The sequence below is a fragment of the Labeo rohita genome, chromosome 16, assembly GCF_022985175.1.
Source record: "Labeo rohita strain BAU-BD-2019 chromosome 16, IGBB_LRoh.1.0, whole genome shotgun sequence".
NCBI lineage: Eukaryota > Metazoa > Chordata > Actinopteri > Cypriniformes > Cyprinidae > Labeo > Labeo rohita.
In genome coordinates this window covers 34,159,441-34,182,171 of record NC_066884.1, presented here as the reverse complement: position 1 = coordinate 34,182,171, position 22,731 = coordinate 34,159,441, and the positions used below count along the sequence as shown (strand labels likewise).

General features: G+C 34.6%; 1 protein-coding gene across 1 annotated transcript in view; it reads right to left on the bottom strand.

Moving 5' to 3' along the window:
- The window catches only part of grik2 (glutamate receptor, ionotropic, kainate 2), a 146,412-nt gene that overhangs the window by 62,096 nt on the left and 61,585 nt on the right, over window positions 1-22,731 (bottom strand). Inside the window, 3 exon segments of the mRNA XM_051130397.1 lie at window positions 7,747-7,860; window positions 8,607-8,714; window positions 12,042-12,185. Coding sequence (XP_050986354.1) covers window positions 7,747-7,860; window positions 8,607-8,714; window positions 12,042-12,185 — 366 coding nt within the window.

The following is a 22,731-nucleotide window of genomic DNA, read 5'->3' as shown; positions in this document are numbered from 1 at the left end:
TCATACTGAATACATTTTGGATAAAACTCACAAAACCTGTCGAGATGCAGTGTTCATATTGCTCTCCAAATCAAAAGACAAAAATACTACATTTTGCCTGTGAGAAAACAAAGCCCATCTGAAAACCATTAAAATGTTTTGCAGTGCAAATTGTTTTTTTGTTTTTTTTGATGTGATAATAGTGGAACATTACAAAGAGTAGGGGCAACTGCTTAAATAAATGATGCACACTTTTCAAGGGTGGGACCACCATTGGCCTAATCAGTATACTATGCCTTACTATACTAAGATTTTAACCTTACCTTACAGAGGGCCCAAGACTACAGTCCCCCTCCTGACAATGTAATATAAAATGATTATTTAATTGAATTGTTTTCTTTATTTATTTAGGTTTTGAAGTGTAAAAAAAAACCTAGTCACAGTACAGTATATATAAATCTAAGTCTAAGCCCTGTCTTTAAACAACTTTAGAATCGTCCGACACGTTGTACCTTTTTGTTTGTAAACAGCGTTTGACTTAGTTGCACTTCCTGTCTTTGCACGTTCGCTTTGTAAACACTGGGTCTGTAGTTCCGCCTACATTCGGCATGACCTTTCGACATGATTCAGTACGTAGCGTCGTGAATGCACATACCAGAACCTGTGCTACACGAGCTTTTGTGCTTATAAAGTATACACATTTTTATTTTCCAAAAAAATGACAGATCGTTTCGCTAGTTAAGACCCTTCTTCCTCGGCTGGGATCATTTAGAGCCCTTTGAGGCTGCATTTAAACTACTTTTTTGGAAGTTCAAAATCGGGGGCACAACTGAAGTCCATTATGTGTGACCCTGGACCACAAAACCAGTCATAAGTGTAAATTTATCGAAATTGAGATTTATACATCATCTGAAAGCTGAATAAATAAGCTTTTCATTGATGTATGGACAATATAGAATTTTTTTTTTTTTTTAGGATAGGACAATATTTGGCCAAAATAAAACTATTGGAAAATCTGGAATCTGCAGGTGCAAAAAAAAATCTAAATGTTGAGAAAATCGCCTTTAAAGTTGTCCAAATTAAGTTCTTACTAATGCATATTACTAATCAAAAAATAAGTTTTCATATATTTATGGTAGGAAATTTACAAAATATCTTCATGGAACATGATCTTTACTTAATATCCTAATGATTTTTGGCATAAAAGAAAAATGTATAAATTTGACCCATACAATGTATTTTTGGCTATTGCTACAAATATGCCCGTGCAACATAAGACTGGTTTTGTGGTCCAGGGTCACATATGAAGAAAAATCCTGAAATGCTTTCCTCAAAAAACATTATTTCTTTACGACTGAAGACAGAAAGACATGAACATCTTGGATGACAAGGTAAAGTAAATGAGTAAATTATTTGTGAATTGTTGTTCTGGAAGTGGAGTTCTCCTTTAAGATATTTTCGAAGAAATCCAAGAGTTTTCTGACCCTGCATAGACAGCAAGGGTCCTACCATGTTCAAGGCCTGGAAAGGTACCATGAACATCGACAAAACAGTCCATGTGACATCAGTGGTTGAACCGCAAAAACTTTTAAACTTCATCAGAAATAATGGGTTTGGGGTTCCAAAGATGAATGGGATTTAAATTTTGCCAGATGAAATCACAAGTTTGGTTTGAAGGTGAAGAAATGTAAAACGCATGTTTTCTCACCAGTCTTGATTGTAACACAAACTCAAAGTTCCAGGGTTGCCAGGTTTTCAAAACAAAACCCATCCAATTGCTACTCAAAACTAGCCCAAAAGTAGCCCAGCGTTTTGAGGGGGTGCCCTGTTAAAAATAATGTTCTGGGGGGTAAAACACACGCTTCTTGGCGGGGTTCCCCTGATAAAATGAGCGTTCCAAGGTCTAAATATTATGTTATTGGGGTCGCTTCAACCTACAGACATTAGAAACAACCTGTGGCAACAGTATTAAAGTAGCCTAATTCCGCGGGTAAAACTGTGGACTTGGCAACACTGCAGAGTTCGGCATAGTTTTGTGGCTATCAGAGCAGAAATGATAGCTGCTGCACTTCATATAATTTTCTGTTGTCTCCTTTCACGTTCATAAGAAAATTCACCTTTGAGTTTGATTGACAGGCGATCTGACCAATCATAATGCCAAATCTGCCATACTGTCCGACAAACAAACCAGACAGGAGAGTAGATTAACATTAGAGGACTTGAACTTGAAAAGTGTGTATTGATGTCTTTCTGCAGTTAGAAACAAAATATCTTCTGATGTTCATTCATTTTTAGTTTGTGCTGTAACTAGTAAAGAGGAAGAGATGATCACTTTGCTTGTAGCTTGAACTGAGACACTACAGCGGTCTGTCATGACACATAGCCATAAAACGGTATTTACTGTTTGAATTTCTTAAAGGGCACCCATTATGTAAAATTCACTTTTACATGGTGTTTGGACATAAATGTGTGTTGGCAGTGTGTGAACACAACCACCCTACAATGATAAAAAACCCACCCACTCCTTATTTTTAATCCCTATTAAAACAAACCAGTCTCATTAGGCTTATTTCACAATATTAGACCAACAGATTAGAAAAAGACAATACTGGTGGTTAAAAGTGGACAAAAATGACAAACTAAAACAGCAGGCATAAACAGGAGTGTGTTTCCCTTGTCTATTTGTGACCCGATCAACCAAAACGCATCTTAATACCAGGTGTAAACAGTGCCTAAATTGACGCATTGCGCTTAGTTCTGTTCGTTATCATTAAACTCCATAATTTATAATCACTCTACAAACAGATTTTGATATGCAAGACTAGACAAGAAAATCTGAGACAAGGGCAGAGTTCAATCCCAATCTTGCATTCTAATAAACATGGCACTGTTTACTATAAATATTGCTGGCTCTTTTACGGATTGATGCTTCTTCTATTGCTAAATTGCTTTTGGATAAAAATGTCTGCTGAGTGCATAAATGTACATGTAATGTTAATGTAATTGTGTTTTCATTTCAGTCTAAGCAGCATTCAACCTGCCTGAGACAATTTATACTACACCCTACTCAGGAACAGCAAATATTGCATCTAAACTCATAAAAGAGCAATTGAGAGAATAAAAACCCTAATTAAACCAGTAATCCATTCAGCAGATGGGAGAGAAACAGGCCCTTTAGGCTAAGTCACCTTCTATTACTTGCCATCTAATTAAAAATGGGAATTTTTTGACTCTTAGAAACAAATGATTCTGGTTCATTTGTACCTTTTTAAAAGTAAACCACAGTTTTATCAATTAGTTGTGAAGCTGTTACTCCGTGTAATATCTGGGGGTGAAGGGGGCAATAGAATCCAGCTGGAAAGCTGCACACGACACTGCACTGCTGTTTCCTGAACTCAAACACCCCAGACTGCTGGCTGAAATTGTGATGCTGAAAACATTCAGCTATTAATCACAGACCTGGAGAACAAAACATCCCAAAAGATAAGAAATAAGAAAAAATGTAACTGTATCGTGATGTGTGATGTGAGCAAACTATTCCTCAGAAGCCTGCAGTACGTTCGCTTGCCATCTGATGCAGAATGCACACAAAACTGACAACTAATATCTGAAAATCAGCAGCTCTGATCAGATGAAATTGTTCTACATAGTTTCTGGCAGTTTGAGCACACCAGTCTCCAACAAGTTATGCCAAAGTTTTTCACTTAGTCAGGTAAAGCTGACTAAGATTTTATGCAAGGGTTCAATAAATAATAAGTTAATATCCTCCGACTTACATTTTAGACACAATTTGGCAGTATTGTGTGTGGGTTTCTCTCTCGATACTAAATAAATCTCCTTTTTTGAATGAATCAGTTGAGAGAATGATTCAATTATCTATTCATGAAGACAGTCACTTGTATTATTCTTGAATGGCTCAGCATTTTTTCAATGAATTAGTCAAATGAATGATCCAGTGACTCACTGATTGACTGACAGTGACTTGCTGCCACCTAATGGCAGTTTTAGTTTTATATTTAAACAATTTTATTTCTTTCTATTATTTTATATTTCTATACTCAAAGTTGCATATTATTTCATAACACTGATTATGCAATTGTAATGGAAGTAAATGCAATAATAATACCTTTGAGCTGCATTAAACAGTGTAAATGCTACTTCAGATGCAGCTCATGTGCAACCGCTGCATTGCAAAAATAGACTTGCTGATATTGGTTTAATATTGATTGTTAACAGCCAGTGTCTTTTATTCTAACTGTGTTTAGTGATTAAGTTTATTGTCATAAAAGATGCATAAGGTTAGGAAAAATGTGCTTATACTATCACGGATTAAAGGTTTTGCTTCCTAGTACAGTGATAAGGTCTCTCAACTCTTCTTTTGTTACTTTTTTTACAAAAAATCTGAGAGCAAACCTGTAGCATGTTTGCTCACAGCCTATTAATAACAATTTCCTTTCTGCAGCGGCACAATGACGGCTTCAGAGGCAAACCTGAGGGCATTAAACTTTCATGTAAGGACTGACATTCACCGCTCAGCATTCACCCCTCCCAGCAGTCTCCTCTCACACTTTCTCTTCTTTCATTCATGACAGCTTTGATCCCTGGCCGCCTGACTCAGGCAACTAGCATTTGTAGCATTTAATGCATCCTGATCGGCCATTGAAAGTGAATGAAAACACTCATGCTACACTAAGTTTAAGATAAATAGTTTTGGAAGGTTGCATTCAGGGTTTTTATCATTAACTAAAATGGAAAAAAAAAAATTGTATCTCGTATTGAGAGTTTTAAATATTAACTTGTCACACACAGTGTCTTTTCAAAGAAGATAACATCAATCTAATAATCTTTCTTTTAAAGACAATAAAGAAAACCCATTCCCCTCTTATTGACATCAAGTCTTGAAGATGTTTTTAATCATTTTCTACAGCTGGGAACTTTGCACAGATTTTAATTTGAAATCTATAAATATATTTCTGTAGTTGAAACAGTTGCACCATTTGACAGCAAGTCCATCATCAGAAACAATGACTGATGCAACAGTGGAGGAATTCAGAGGCATAAAGCAGTGAGAGATTTTTCATTTTATTTTCTGACTCAGAATACTGTCGTTCTGGATGATCAAAAGGAGAAAAAAATGAAGACGTGGAAATTCAGAAATGCAGAGTTTGCCACAAATGTCAAATATAGATTGACTGTTTCCTGTGACACTAAACCTGTTAACCTCTATGTTGTCATTTTGTTTTCATCCATTCAATCAAAAGAGATTTTTGATGCAAGTTTGTGACATTTCAGTGAATATTTTGATGTGATTTTCCAATAGATTTGAGACAAGCAGATCAAAAACATTTTGTCTATATGGTTTGACACAAGACACAATTGTATATAAGAACCTTATTTTTGCTTACGCTATAAAACAGCATTCTACAACCTATAGGCATGTGAGCAATAGCGATAGAAGTGTATGTATTTCGTTTAGATAAAGTCCTATATTACGTTATGAGGTATAAATACCCTTAAAGCATAGAATTAAACTATAAATCAACAGCGCACAGCTCTAACAGACCACTGCACAAGCCACTGATAGTTCAACGCAGATCAAGGCAGCAGTGTGTGCTTTAAGTGTCAATCACACAAGTTAAGTCCGTTCTGCTTCAGTCGCATTGCAAAATTGAGTAGATGATAGCTCACAGTTTGTTCTGCTGTATTTTTTGCTCTGAGCTTTTACTGCTATCAATGGTGTAAAATTTCAGCAATACAGAGCTCTAAATACTTAGCACAATCAAATCAAAATGACAATGAAGAGCAAAATACAACATTTACATGTTGTACACTGTACAAATTTTGGTGTTCAGAATAGGGTCACACTGAACATTTGCTAATGACAATTTGAGTCCTAAAGCTGAAAATAATGGAGGCCTGTTTCCACCGCTGAATGAAAAATAAAAAAAAGTAACTGTAATTTTTCTCTCACAATTCTGGCTTTTTTTCCCTCAGAATTGTGTGATACAAACTCGCAATTGCGAGTTATACTGTCAGAACTGCGAGACATAGACTCATAATTCTGAGAAAGTCAGAAATGCCAGTTTATATCTTGCAATTCTGACTTTATAATACGCAATTGTGAGTTATTAAGTCAGAAAAAAAAAAAAAAAAAAAAAAAAAAAAAAACACTAAGGAAGGAATTTGTCACTCATGTAAAATGAAAAATGAAATGTTAACTTTGCATAGAGAAAACATTTGAGCACTTGCAGTATATAACTATTAAACTAGAAGTTTGCTGAGTGTACTTCAAAGTTCATCTACTACTTTTACATTCAAAGATCATGTAAAAGTATACTTTCATAAAACAAAAAAGGGCCAACACATACAAGTATACTATTAGTGCACTGATATTAGTATACTTACTACATAAAATATAAAATATACTTAAACTTTACTTACTTTAAACAAACAAACAGATAACTTGATTGAAGTATGCATCTTTTTTTTTTTTTTTTGTGAGGGAAGCTATTCCACCACAAAGCTGACTTGTTACTATAAACTTTAAACATGTACGTCTCTAAGGTAGTATGTAAAGCACATGCTGGAGTACTACCTCAAAGTATGTTTTAAAATAAATAAATAAAAATAAAATAGTACATACAAGTATTTAACAGGCTACTCCAAGTACATCTCAATCAAATGATCAAGTAAACACAAGCCAAATATGCATAGACTTTTCCTGTATATTTGTTGGTATAAGGCAAATATACTTACAATAGAGTATGTAATTATACTTAAGTATATCTTGATCAAAAATTAAGTAAAAGTAAAAGCAGAGCAGACTAAAGTATAATAATGTTAAGTATATCTCTGATTAGTACATAAAAAGTCTCTTTTAACTTTAGTTTAAAAGAAGTACACTAATAGCACACTTGAATAAACCTTTTGTAAGGGAAAAACACCTCACTCACAGAAGTGATACTTAAATGAGAACGGTGAGCTCCTTCAAAGAAAAGTGCGCTGATATAATTGTCTCTACAGAAATTGAAGAGTTTTCTCTGTGTATTTCATCAATAGGCATGACATCTGAAAAGATGACAGGAACAAAGCTGCTATCCTGATTGGTGGTGAGAGACCGGATTGGTTGGAACAGCCTTAAACCACAAACCTGGAGTGTTCCGTCACTCAGAGACGGTGATAGCGTAATCTGACACGAGTGAGCTGCCTTTGGCTTCAAATATCAGAGAAGTTTCAGAAAAGAGGGTGAAGGGGGAAATCACATATGAAGAGAGTTCTCAAGCTCTGCTGTTTTAATGGGCCAATGTCAGTGTGTGAGCATTTAAAAATGCTTTTCCACACAATTTGTCTCAAATAAAATGTACAAGAGAAAACACAGCAGTGAATAGTGCTGTGAACAGTACAATGCATGCAAAAGTTTTATTTAAAGCAAAAAAAATATTTTTATTATTATTTTTATTTTATTATTTTTATACCTAGAATAAAATGAACAAACCTATTCATTTATTTATTTATTATTTATTTATTTTCTAAGTTAAAGTTACATATATGCTTAAAAAAGCCAAATTATTTTAAATTATTCAGAATATATATTTTTTAGGTTTAAAAAAAAGACAAAGACAAAAATACTGATTAAGAAAATAATTATTTACTCACTTACTTATTTTATACACACTCATGTGCACTCAACGAAATATTATGCATGCAAAGTTTTTTTGTTTTTTTTTAAAAAGTGCACAGAAATAAAAGAAAATAATGATTTTTTACCAGTATAGTGGACACCACCAGTGATCTGTTGGAGAGAGAATCCGTCACATTGGCTGCTTTTCCTTTCTGGTTTTCCGTCATGTTTAAACCACTCGCAGGATCCCATGTCCCAATCTGCAAAAAACACATTTTTTTTTCATAAATCTATGACATGATACAAAAAAAGAGGACGAATACTTCACTAACACAATAAAGAGTACTTTCCAACATCCACTGAGTTCTCTTCTAGGGCCACAGAATCTATAAAACAGTTTCAGTAAATGACGTCTGTGTTCTTTACTCATTGGGACATTATCTACGCAGAGGCTTAAAGGAAGTGATGTGAAGACCATGTTATCATGCACAAGAGAGCAAAACGGAGAGATGGAAAAGAGAGAGAGAGTAAATGAGAATTGCTTCAGCAGACCAGAGAACTGCGATCCCATTCCTCCCTTCTCATTTACTTCAGAGGGCCCTCTTGAGAACTGACAACTCAAAACAAGATGACAAAGTGCAGACGTTCACGCACGTTCAGCCATCAGAAAACAAAGTACTTCAGAAAACGCACGGCCTGTAGTTTGTAATTGCAAATCACCTGTTTAATTCAGTCTTCATAAGGCTAAAGGGCTACTGAGGGCCTTATTATTAATGGGATAAATTATTCATGAAGGTGCAGGCACATGTGGAAGAGAACCGGGAGGTCACGGTTTGCTTAGAGGCTCCCTGTCTATGTGTATGTGTGTGTGAGTGGGAAGGAATTGTTATTTTCTGTTAGTAAGTGGCTGAGTGAGAGTGTGTATTTTCTGGTGTACACACATTTGTCCTGATGAAGGACAGCAGGTACATAAGTAAGGACATGTGAAACCAGAGGAATTCAGCACCTTCTCTAGCCCCTCTTCCTTCAGGCTGATCACATCCAGATCGAAATCTGTCCTCAGGCCATTGGTCCTGTTGAAATTTATCCGGCCAGTCAACCCGTCCCAGTGGGCCTGGAGGTGTAAGAAAAATATTCATTATAGCCAACCTGCGTCATCCGATGAATTCTTTCTTTCTGGCCAAACGGAAATACATCATTTATCAGAATAAATAAACACAATAAACACAAATAAATATAAATAAACAAAAATACAGTAAAATACAAATATATAAATAATCACAGTTAAAATAAAATACAAAATTAAATGAAATAAAATAATAAATTAAAATAAAATAAATACAAACAGGAATTATAAAAAATTCAAAATATTTATTAATTAATTATTGCACTTTCGCACTGTGTAATGAACAAAGACAACCATTCCTTCTTTTTTATGTAAATTAGGTTCATTATAGATAATAAAGCTATTTGCCTGGTGCAATTGACGTTATTACTGTCTGCTGAAAGTTTATTTAAAAGAATGCTTGTTCACATTTTCTACTGATCATGGCAGCATTATTCTATTAAACAATAGAGAAAACATACATTCAGACACACTGTGAAAATATATAAAATAAAATGCAAACAGGAAGTATAAAAAAAAAATACAAAATATTAATAAAACTGCAACAGCATCCCAGTGATGTTAAAAATAACACTGGTTCAGACAGTAACCAATTTTCTGTGTATCTAGATTGATTTCTGTAAATTTCTCTTGATTTCTATTTTTTCCAGAATTTCTGTTAAATTTGTTAAATTATAAATGAAAATGATTTAATAAGATATGTGTGTTTTATTATTATTAAAAAAAAAAAAAATGCATGAAATATAAATACATACATACATACATATTTTTGGGCTCATGTAATGCATTTATATTAAGTGTTAGATTTTGTTAGCAGACAAACAAACTAGTGAGAGTGTGTAAAATTGTACACTGAGAAAGTTTAGCAACCTTATTTCCACTGCTCCAAAAGAAACATCTGTAAGTGTTGAACATGAAACACAATACACACAATAACTATCCACTAAGAAACACTAAAGACATTATTTTTTTGGTCACACTTTATTTTAAGGTCCAATTTTCACTATTAACAAACCATTAACTATGACTTTTGCCTCAGTAAACTACTAATTTGCTGCTTATTAATAGTTAGTACGGTAGTTATTAAGTTTAGGTATTGGGTAGGATTAGGGATGTAGAATATAGACACGCTAAATATGTTTTATAAGCACTGATAAACAGCCAACATGTCAATAATAGGTATGCTAATAGTCTATAACAGAACCAAACTATGCTACTTATTTAATTCTTGTCGCAAGGAAAACCTGTTGAAAGGCTCCTTGAGTTGCTCTCAGACTGCAAATGAAATGTAAGTTTCAGTCTGATTTCTACTATTCACACTGTCATCCAAAAAAACAAATCTGAGTCATATGTAAGGGAAAACATTCAAATGAGTTGTGAAGCCAGCCATAAAATAAGAAAGTAAAATTCTACTGGCTGTTTGTGCAGTGGTAGTATGGGAGCGTTTTTGTACTTGATTCACTATTGCGACGCATCAAAAAGTTATTAAATCCCATAGTGCATACACTGTATAAAATGATCATAACTTTAAAGGTAAAAGACTGTAAAAATGCTACGCTGAATAATGTGAATTGGTTAAAGAAAAGTTCTCGTACTGTACATAGAGAAAAACTATAAATATCTAATGGGATATTAAATGTAATTTTACAGTAAAATATTGCTAAATGTACAGTATTTGGAAATGGCGAGTGAGGACTATCACATTTTTTTTTTCTTTGTTATTATTACTGTTATTTTAAGTTCAATATGTAAAAACCCTCCAGAACCTTCTACTTTTTTTTTTTTCTTCCCAAAGCATACAGTATACTTTAAACTTTGTATCTGTTCTCAGGTCAGTGCCAGGCATCCATCTATATTAGGGCTTTGGCATTTTCAAAGCCAGTGAAATGTCATCAGACTAAGCAGTCCTCCAATTATGTGTTCCAACAAAAACCTCAGCATAGCTTTCCCAGTCTTTCTTCAGCCCCGGGCTCTACTTGTAGTCTAGACAGAGAAGATCCAAAGGAGGGCGAGGGGGTCTGGGGCAGGGTCATCACTAGCAGAGATTTCAGTCAATTTATGCACTGGCTTACAGAGAGCAAGACCACCTTGCTTTTATGTATTTATATCTCCTTGGCTTTCCCTTTGGTCTTAGCTGGCTGGTTAAGATATCACGCAAAGCAAATAAAGGCAGCTTTTTAGTCAGACTAAATATAGGCAGCAGAATGACAGGAGAGTTCAGATTAGCCGTCCTAGTTTTCCTGAAAATAGAACGGGGAAGAATCATTTCCAGAGATTAAGATAAATTTGCTGTCTTCTGCAGCAGCGCTCACACCGACTGGTATTCCAGGTCAGAAACAAGCAAAAACACACTCATGATTGTACACGCAAGGGCAAACTGCTGCACTTTCACATTGTATTCCAATGAACAAAAACATGTCTTCTTTCTATGTAAATTAGGTTCATTATAGATAAACCACTTTATTCATAAAGTCATTTGCCTGGTGAAATTTACGTTATTACTGCCTGTTGAAAGTTTATTTAAAAGAATGTTTGTTCACATTTTCTATTGATCATGGCAGCATTATTCTACTAAACAATGGAGAAAACATTATACATTCAGACACACTGTGAAAACGAATGCATTTTCAGCATTTATTAGAGTCAACTGTGGTGACTAGATTGCAGTGGGTGGGGGGGATAAAAGTATTAATGTCATTAATTAATATTATTCTGTACTTGTTTGTGTTATTACACCGTAACAAGGACAAATTAAAATAAAGTATGAACCCATTCTGCAAGATGTGCTATTGTGGCATGCAAATTATATTAAAAAATAATAGGTGAAATAGGTGAAATAAGATATAAATATTAGATGGGAAAAAAGGTAAAGTAGACAGATTAAACTTTTTTTTTCTTTGCCAAATATCTGCAATACGTTTAAACTGAAAAACTAAATTACTGGAATAATGGATATAAACTGGATATTAACTGGATAACGGAAATAAATAAACTAATAATAAATTAAACCTTTATACATACACACACACACACACACACACACACACACACACTCATATATATACATATATATACATATATACACACACATATATATATATATATATATATATATATATATATATATATATACACACACACATATATATATATATATATATATATATATATATATATAAATACGCTTTTATCTTTATATATATATATATATATATATATATATATATATATACAGAAAAACACAACACACCATCTTGTGATAACAAACAACACTACGTGCAGATCACTGTTAGTGAACAGTGTGATGTGCAGTACCTCCTTGATGAGTGTCATGAAGCGGTTGCCGAAGCGCCAGGGCTTGTGGCGGTTACACTGGAGCGAACTGACAGTGATTTGAGGAGACTGCTGGACGGCCACGGCTACCACATGTACCGCGTCATACATCAGGGCAGCATCTGTCTGGAAACACACACATTCACAGGTCAATCGGCCATGAGCGGTACACCTGAGGCTCTCCGACGGTAATTAATCAAGCCTCAAAAACAGGTTAAACTCCTGTGTCATGAGCTGTGATTGGTGTATATTCACCTCAACTACCAATCGCAGAGAATAGGAAAGTGTCAGAGTAGCCTTCAGCTGACTGCCACACAAACTGACAGCCCTCCATACCGGAGACCTCTCATTCCACAGACCAAAATAAAATCTAATTAGTGTTTGCCTTGGATGATTGAGAAGCAATCACAACACCTCCCAGACTGGGCCGGTATGGAAATCATGCCTGAGGGGGCTTCAGAAATTGCTATCCTGTCAAATAAATCATAGCCAAACCTGTCATTTTCCAGCTTTTGTCTCTGATTGTCTGCCGCAAGGTTGTGGCTAAAGATGGCTCAGCCCTAATAATACTGCAACTTCACGCAAGCCTATTTGTATGTTTGCAGTAAAATAAATCAGCACAGCTGAAGATTACAGATGCACCGCAATAAGGCCACGAATTAAGGACCAAGACCCATTGATGAAGTTAAAAGTGCAGCAAATCTCGAGAGCTTGTACATTTAAATTTGAGAACTTGTATAATAAATATCTGTAGTGCTGTGAATTTCATTGGTCAGGCATCAAACAATAAAACAACTTCATTTGCTTTATTCAACTGTCTGTGATATACCGGCTTTTTATCCTGAAAACATTTCTTATTTATTTGACATTTCAGTTATCTTGAAGTGGCAACAAGCTTCCACCAGCTTTTAAGTTTGGGGTTGCCAGATGTCAAGAGCTTAAATCCCCCAATCAGACACATTTTACATCTAGTGTTTTACATAAATTTACATCACAATGCATTTACTTTGCAATGGAGATTGCAAAATTCTGCTCAAATGCAAGCCTGTTCCTTTATTAGATTGCCTGTGCTTTGAACATTACTGTAATAACGCCAAACATGAATCCTGACTATATTGTTTGCGAATGAGATTGCCATTGTGCTACAGTCATAGCCAAAAATATAGGCACCCTTGCAATTCTTTCAGAAAATGCAACACTTCTGTCAGAAAATTATTCCAGTTGCAAATGTTTTGGTATTCACTTGCTTATTGGTTTTGTTTGCACTGCAAAAACACAAAAAACAGAGAAGAAAAGTCATACTTAAAATAAAAATAAAATAAAATTTCACACAGAACTCAAAAATGTACTGGACAAAATTATTGGCACTTTGTCAAAATTGTAAGAAATAATTGCTTTGAAAAGCATGTGATGCTCCTGCAATCTGTATTTAGACACACCTGTGGCAAGTAACAGGTGTGGGCAATATAGTAATCACACTTGCAACCAGTTAAAATGGAGAAAAGCTCACACTATCCATCGCCATCTGAATGAAAAGGGACACTATGGTAGGAGACCCAGGAGGACACCACTGCTGACACAAAGGCATAAAAAAGCAAGACTAGAGTTTGCCAAAACTTATGTGACAAAACCACAATCCTTCTTCATACTGTGGACAGATGAGACAAAAGTAGAGCTTTTTGGTAAAGGACATCATGGCACTGTTTACAGAAAAAGAAATGAGGCCTTCAAAGAAAAGAACACAGTCAAACAGTCAAACATGGTGGATGTTCAAAGATGTTTTGGTGTTGCGTTGCTGCTTCTGGCACTGGCTGCGACTGTGTGAACAGTATCATGAAATCTGATGATTACCAAAGAATTTTGGGGTGCAACGTAGTGGCCAGTGTAAGAAAGCTGTGTCTCCACCAAAGGTCATGGGTCTTCCAGCAGGACAATAACCTGAGACACACTTCAAAAAGCACTCAGAAATGGTTACAAACAAAGTGCTGGAGAGCTCTGAAATGGCCAGCAATGAGTCCAGATCTAAATCCCATAGAACACCTGTGGAGAGATCTCAAAACAGCAGCTGGGAGAAGGCATCCTTCAAATCTGAATGACCTGGAGCAGTTTGCAAAAGAACAGTGATCCAGAATTCCAGTAGAGAGGTGTAAGAGACTCATTCTCATTCAATACAGGAAGCGACTGATTTCAGTTATTTTTTCTAAAGGGGGTGCTACAAATATTTCAAGTTAAGGAAGCCAATCATTTTGTCCAGTGCAAACAAACAAACAAAAAAATAAATAAATAAATAAAATAAACATGTGAGTACCAAAACATTTGCAACTGCAACAATTTTCTGAGAGAAGAGTTACATTTTCTGACAGAATTGCAAGGGTGCTGATATTTTTGGCCATGACTGTATAATACAAAGTCTTTTTGTTGTTTTAATAGAAAAATGTTAACATCATTTGGAGTTAATGGAATTAATATAACTACATGAGGTGTAATAAACCCTGCATTTATATTTTCTTGATTTTTGTGCAAAATAATTCATTAATTATCAGTCTAACCATTACCGTGCAGCCCAAAGTATTATATATTAGTAATATAGTGTATAACATTCATATTCATTCTTCATATTGTCATTAATTAAGTTTTAGACATTAAACGACATTTTGCACTACGCTATAAGGCCACTTTTCTAGATCAGGGTTATCTGTTTAGTGCTCATTTGTGCTCATTGCTCAAGATGGCAAATGCTGTTTAAAAACCGACAACACGTTGTGCATTACTTTACAAATCAGAAGCTGCTGTATTAATGTGAAGACTGTTTCTAAAGGTAAGTAGCTCTTAGGCTCCATCTTCTTTAAACCAAATTCTCAGGCAACATCACATGTGTCTTTCAAAATGAAGGGGGAAAAGATATTGTGTTGTTAACAACATGCTAACATCAAATTCTCCTGGAATCAATAGAGCTGACTGTGTGATCTGTGTAAGGAGTGTTATTTGTATAACACACTGACGTTCTGCCTGCAGCATTTTGAGTCAGTAATGGTATGGTCTCAGAGTAAATAGCAGCTATGTAGGCATCAAAATGAGAGGAAGCTCACTAGGGTTTGGAACAAAGCCAGTCTGTCATGTTAACTTTCAAAATGGGCCACCAGAATGTATTTCTGACAAGATTTATGGATATATGAAGTGATTAAATGTGATTAATTCATTAAATCTACAGACTGCCCTAATTACTACATATTGCCCACCAAAATAGACATTTCATGCCCATTGATGATAATTAATAATCTATTTCCCCCCCCTTTCCATTAAGAGGAGAAAAAAGTTAAAGTCAAAACTCTATAAGTACACTGCAAAATATTGTAAAAACACTAAAGAACAAAACTTTTAATAGGTCAATAGAAAATGTATAAAGTACAGGGGAAAAGTGTAAAAGATCTAACCAAACCTTTCATGTAATTTTACAGTAAAATGCTGTTAACTGTACAGTTTTTAGAAGTAAAAAAGAACACACCAACATATAATTTACAGTAAAAAAAACTGTAAGTTGATATTCCCAGATTTCCCTGTGTAACACTACACATTTGAAGTATTTTGTTTAAATAATATGTTTCTTAATAGTTTTTGATATCAGCTATGTGCATTTGGGTTTTACGTTACATCTTATGATGTTTGATGAACGATGATGGTGTTTTGTGTTTGTGTGAATGATCTTTGCACTTTCTTTTTTTTTTTTTTTTTTTTAGTTTACATTTATTTTTTTAAATTTGAATACTTAAATAAGGTAACAATAAGGTTTGTTACATTTTTACATTTTCTTTTGAATTTTGAAAACAAAATCTGCAAAAGTTCTGTAAACTATGTTACTGAACAAACAAACAAACAAACACAAAGTAAACAAACAAAACAAGGATTTATCACAACACCATTTGACCAGCATCATGTGATGTTATTTTCTGCTGTGGTAGACATTTTGAAAACACGTCTCCTCTCATGTTTTAGTGTTTTAAAATATCTAAAATAACCTCTGTTGGGTGGATTGTTATTATGTGTAATATTATAATGATTTAAATTCAAATATATGTTCACATTTAAAGATAACCTTATTAAGAAAATAACATGTGATTAGTAAAACAAAGCCTGCCGTTTAAATAATAGTGTGTGACTGTGTTCACTGATTACAATTAATCGTTTGCCATAGATTTTTTTTTTTTTTGCAATTTAATCTTCTGTGTCAGAAGAGTTTGTTTGTGTGTGCATGAGGTAACAATGAGTGCAATAATTAATGTGTTCAGTCAACTATATTACTGGCAAACTATTTATGTATTTGTATGTGTATAATAAAAGTGAATATATACAAAATATTATGAGTTTGGACTGACATGAAGGTGAATAAATGACAGAATTTTCATTTTTAGTTGACATATCCCTTTAAATACATTTGTTACTGCAAGTGTAGCACTTAATCAGAGTGTGTAGTGGTATAAAGTTACACAATTGACAGATTCAGATTCAAATTAATACGGTGTTTAAAGCTTGGAATCTAGCAGACATATATAAATGGAATCTGTATTGTTTTTCGTTTATGTGAAATGTACCCCAAACTTATTGAATGAGCCATACACCGTCTACTTCACTGCACTAGCTGGTTTAGCCTCCGACAAGGTTCCCTGATGACCAAGGGGAGGAAACAACCACTACGATATTAATAATCTGTCCATGAGCAAGCGTTGATGAAAGCGAATGGGTGTGAAGATGCCGTGGGAGGTGAATGGTCTGCTTTGGGCTCAGGGCTTCAGTCACCAGCTGCTGGTCAAAATGACTAGAGGCCAGTGTGTGCGTGTGTAGAAAGTTTGACTAGTGGCTGTTTCGCACCACCACAAAGCTGTCAATCACCCTCCTACCTCGTCCTACACTAACACACAGATCGGCTTCATAATCACTTGTCCGCCATTCCACGCCTGTCAATCAATCAGGATGCGAAGGGAGCGCAAAGTGGCAGCCACTGGTCTTGGAGGGAGATGAGACACGGGATGAGGCGTTGTCAGGAACGGACGTGCCAAGAATTCACATGTCCGATCGCCCCCATCCCCCCTTTTTGGCATCTGGCTGGGCCATTAAAAGGGGACAGCCGAAGCTGGGGCCCTGCCGCCTATCTGCGGAGAATGCACATTATCCTCAGTCACCCGGCCCACCAGTGAGGCACCGTACGTCAATGAGCCTGGCTTATGCATTGTGAATAATAAATAAGTAATAACATCAGACAAACAGAAGACAGGGCCTCCATCTGAATACTAAATGAATGCTCCTATTACCCTCCTGTGTGTGTGTGTGTGTGTGTATTAGCTTTGTGTGATGGAGCAGGGGAGAAAAATCAAAGCCCAGGGTGCTTGCGATCTCTCCTGGGAGGCATGCTTTGTTTTCTTCAGATTTTCATCAAAGCTTTATGGATCTGTCAGCCTGGCTTACTCTATACCAAAGCTCAGCAGCCAGCTCATAAATGTACGCTAAAGATGAGAAACTGGTAAAGACTTGTAAAACATGTTGGCTTCCGTCTTAATGATTGTAGAGTAAGATATCTGCATTAAGGTTGGAACAACTAAACCGTGAATCGATGATGAAAAGAGTCGACAGTAAATTTCCAATTACTGGTTTTTGTTCTATGTAAGGAGAACCTTTGTCAGTGACGTCAATAACGAAGTGGTAAAAAACATAAATTTCTCAGAAAAGATGGTGGAGGACATTTGTGCTTTCTTTGTAGTTGAGAGTTGTTTTGCTAGGACTTCACTTACATTACACTGTTAGATTCTTGAGCATTTACAATTTTCAAAACAGCTCATCCTAAATGATTACATGTCACTGTCATAAGCACAATCAAGCAAGTTGTAAATACAGTTGAGGTCAAAAGTTTACATCCCCCTTTCAGAATCATTAAAAATGTTAATTATTTTACCAAAATAATAGGGATTGTACAGAATGCATGTTATTGTTTATTTAGTAATGACCTGAATAAGATAAAAATGACCCAGTTCAAAAGTTCACATCCTCTTAATTTTTAATACTGCTTTCTTACCTAAATAATCCACAGTTGTGTTCTGGGAAACATGTAACTATCTTGTGTAGCCTCTGAAGGGCAGTACTAAATAAAAAAAAAAAAAAAAAAAAAAAAGATATTTAGGCAAAATAAGAAAAATGTACACATCTCCATTATGTTCAAAAGTTTTCACCCCTGGGTCTTAACACATGCTCTTTCCTTCTGGAACATCAGTGAGCATTTGAAACTTCTGTAATAATTGCAAATGAGTCAAAAAGATGGATCTCAAAATCATACAGTCATTGCTGGAAAGTGTTCAAATACACAAAAATGCTGTAAAAACAAAGAATGTGTGGGACTTGAAGGATTTTTCTGAATAACAGTGGGCAGTTTAACTGTTCAAGACAAACAAGGGACACATGAATAACTATCACTAAACAAAAAACACAGCTGTGGATCATTCAGGTAAAAACACAGTATTTAGAATCAAGGGGATGTAAACTTTTGAACCGGGTCTTTTTCAGGTCAGTACTAAATAAACAATATCATGCATTTTGTATGATCCCTCTTATTTTGGTAAAATAATTAACATTTTTAATGATTCTGCTTTTTTACTTAAACTGTTAAACAAAGATTACTAGAGAAATTTCTACAAGAAAATACTATTTCAGTCTTTCTACTTCGAAAATTGCTTAATTCAATGTTAGTTGTTATTTCTTCGTAATTGTTAAATGTATTAGTAATTACCAAGTGAAAACTGTTTCAAAGTAAATCTTACACCCAAGGGTGATTCTAGGATTTTCATTTTAGAGGGGCTTAGCCCCCAATGAGGGTATAATAATAAAAATAATATATAAATAAATAAATAAATATATATATATATATATATATATATATATATATATATATATATATATATATATATATATATATATATATATTATATATATAAATAAGCCAAATAAGTCTTCCTGATCACAAATTTGTGTACAGTTTCTGGAGCTAATCGCAAAATTATATAGTTTATATATATTATTTTTAGCCCTCCTAAAAATGGCCTAGCGACGCCCATGCCTACACCAGTTTTTTCAGTGTCAGTTACATGCCTTTTTTTTCTAGACTTAATGAAGAATGGAGAAAAGAGCATTCTATTTACACTTAATAAAAAAAAAAAAAAAAAAAAAAAAAAAGTTTTTACATCTGATTAAGATTGCACACATCTTTCTTAAACCATTCATAATGTTGTGGTTTCTAATGAAGTCTGCTAACTGCGAACTAATGCCATTTTACTCACATTTAGCAACACAGAGAAAAAAAAAAAAAAAAAAAAAGAAAGAGAGAGACTGAGGCAGAGAATTGTGGCTGTTGGAGAATGCTGTACATTTCTGTAGCTGAGCCCAAAAGGCAGACAGGCAAATGATTGAGCAATACAACCACTTCACTCTATAAACATCTCATTAAAATCAATTATGTCACTCCTGAATGAAATCAAAGCTAAACACTTTAAGAGCTGCTTTTCCCCTGTGTAAGCCGATGTGAGCATTACCTCAGATGTATTTTCTTTTTGCACCTCGTTCACACGTCCTCCCCTGCCTTGTGCTGAAAGATTTAATCTTCTCGGCTCAGATTGCTTTCAACACTTTTATGAATTGTTAAAATGTGGTGGTCTGGCAGGGAGGTTTCCGTACATCACTGATCAGGGCTCTGGATAAAAACATGGCACTGTGGTCATAGATTGCAGCAACTGTTCTTAAGCAGGGCTTTAACCTTTTTTTTTACTACTAATACTTTACTTTCTGTTTTACTTAATATGACAATTTGACTGTTTAATCATGAAAAAGCTTTGATATATATAACTTTTATGTACAAAACTTTGCATAATTTAGATTTCAATTAAAGTGTTGACGTACTTACACAGCATTTGTGCTAACGCACATGGATTGACCAAGAATCATATATTCCTGTTTTGGAACAACATGAATAGGAAGAGCTTGTAGCTGATCACAACGCGCATTTATGAATATTTTCATTTTAAAAGAAAGTGAAAGAAAAGAGACATTTCTTGCTAGAGGTTCAAGGAGTTTAAATGATATTGCATAACAGAAATAAACCTGAAATGTGAATATTTCAAAGGTTTATTTCCAGCTATTAGACGTACACAAACATACACTATAAGACTGGTAAGACTTTTTAATGTTTTTTAAAGCTTCTGAATATCTCTTATGAGTAAAAAAAAAAGTGAAAAATATTCAAATCTTTAGTACATGACCTTGAACACTGAATTAACGACAGGTGAGGCATACTGATCTCTCAAAGCTGTTCATTAAGCTAACATATTTATGTCAAGCTGAAACCTCTGAGAGATCATGCTATTATCTGTCAAAAGCACTTAGTATTGACACATGAAGCACTTCTCAAGTGACCCATCTAAGCTTTAACTGTCAGAAATATGACACACAGCACATGGGATTAACCTGGTGCATTTTATCGAGATATGAATGATAAACATCAGCTGTGACAGAGCCATGAACACCTCTCTACAGATCATGTTAGGAAGACAGAGAGAGGTGTTTATATAATGTATATATATATGCATTTGCTTAATCAAAAATCTAGTAAAAACAGTAATATTGTGCAATATATATATATATATTTTTTTTTTTTTTTTTATAATTTTCAGCATCATTACTCCAGTCTTCAGTGTCACATGATCCTTCAGAAATCACTCTAACATGCTGTTTTGATCAAGAAACTTTCCTTATTATTATTATTATTATTTCAGGATGCTTTGATGCATTGAAAGCTCAAAGGAACGTAATTTACTAAATGTCTTTATAGTCACTTTTGACAAATTTAATACATCCTTGCTGAATAAAAGTATTAATTTCTTTTGCAAAAATATTTTATTGACCCCAAACTTTTGAACGTTAGTGTACAGGTGCATCTAAATAAATTAGAATGTCATGTAGAAGTTCATTTATTTTGGTAATTCAACTCAAATTGTGAAACTTGTGTATTAAAAAAATTCAGTGCACACAGACTGAAGTAGTTTGAAGTCTTTGGTTCTTTTAATTGTGATGATTTTGACTCAAATTTAAAAAAAAATCCTGAGCCTTCAAAATGGTCTCTCAGTTTGGCTCACTAAGCTACACAATCATGGGGAAGACTGCTGATCTGACAGTTGTCCAGAAGACAATCAATGACACCCTTCACAAGGAGGGAAAGCCACAATCATTCATTGCCAAAGAAGCTGGCTGTTCACAGAGTGCTGTATCTAAGCATGTTAATAGAAGGTTGAGTGGAAGGAAAAAGTGTGGAAGAAAAACATGCACAACCAAGAACTGCAGCCTTGAGAGGCTTGTCAAGCAAAATCAATTCAAGAATTTGGGTGAACTTCACAACTTCACACCAAGTATTGAGTACACACACAGTAAATGAAGATACTTTCCAGGCCAACAATTCACTAAAAAGTTTGTTTTGTTTGTTTGTTTTTTATTGTTCTTATGAAGTATTTTAATTTGTTGAGATAGTGAATTGGTGGGTTTTTGTTAAATGTGAGCCAAAATCATCACAATTAAAAGAACCAAAGACTTAAACTATTTCAGTCTATGTGCACTGAATTTAATACACGAGTTTTACAATTTCAGTTGAACTACTGAAATAAATGAACTTTTCCACGACATTCTAATTTATTGAGATGCACCTGTATATGGCTCTACCCAACATCCACTAAACACCAATCAATTTTCATTTCATGGGGTTTTGAGACAGTAAATCTCCTCTACTATAAGTATGTTTACATGACAAAGAGTACTAAAAAGCAGAAATACTAAAAGCAGAAATATGTTTTCCTTTGGATCCCCGTTAACACAGATCCACAAAAAAGCACTGTACTATGCATGCTGGGCCAACAGTTATTGATTTTACGCCAACAAAAAACACTACGTGAACATGTAATACGCACGCAAGTGTCATCATAGTTTTCACAAACTCTCATTTTTTTGTAGTTTACATGGAGATAATAAATTATGAATACAGTTTTCAAAAATTTGCATTTTCAACCAAAACACCACTGTTGTGTAAATGAATGGCTACATTCGTTAAACGTTTTAATGTGTGAAAATGATGTCATTAAAAAAACACCCCATGTGGTGGAAAGTTCTCTTCCACTTTCTTTAAACTGATGTTCGCGCTAGATAAATGCACTGAAAACACAGGTAAGAGCTGTATAATTATTTAACTGTTTAAATCATTTAAAATGTATTGTAGAGAAATTGATTATATCTTGTGCATTATTTACAGCTATTTTTGTATTTGATTTACCCGGATAACAGCTCTAATTGTTGAGAAAGAGAAGTAGGACTACTTCCTTCACATCTGGATTCAAATCTCAGTTTGACAGCTGAGCCCAAACCTCTGTTACTACTTCGAAAACATCACTTTAGAACTACTAACTAAGGACCATTGAATTGCTTCATTAAAAGCTTGATTGTATTACTGTATTAAAAGCAGTGTATTATGTGTAGTAGAGTATTACAGGAGAAAGATGGTCTGAGCGAGTGCAATTACCTGCATCTGATACAGCGTTCATTCTTCAGTTCAGTCTCATATTCACAATAAAACATTAGTTTCAATGTCCGCTGAGGA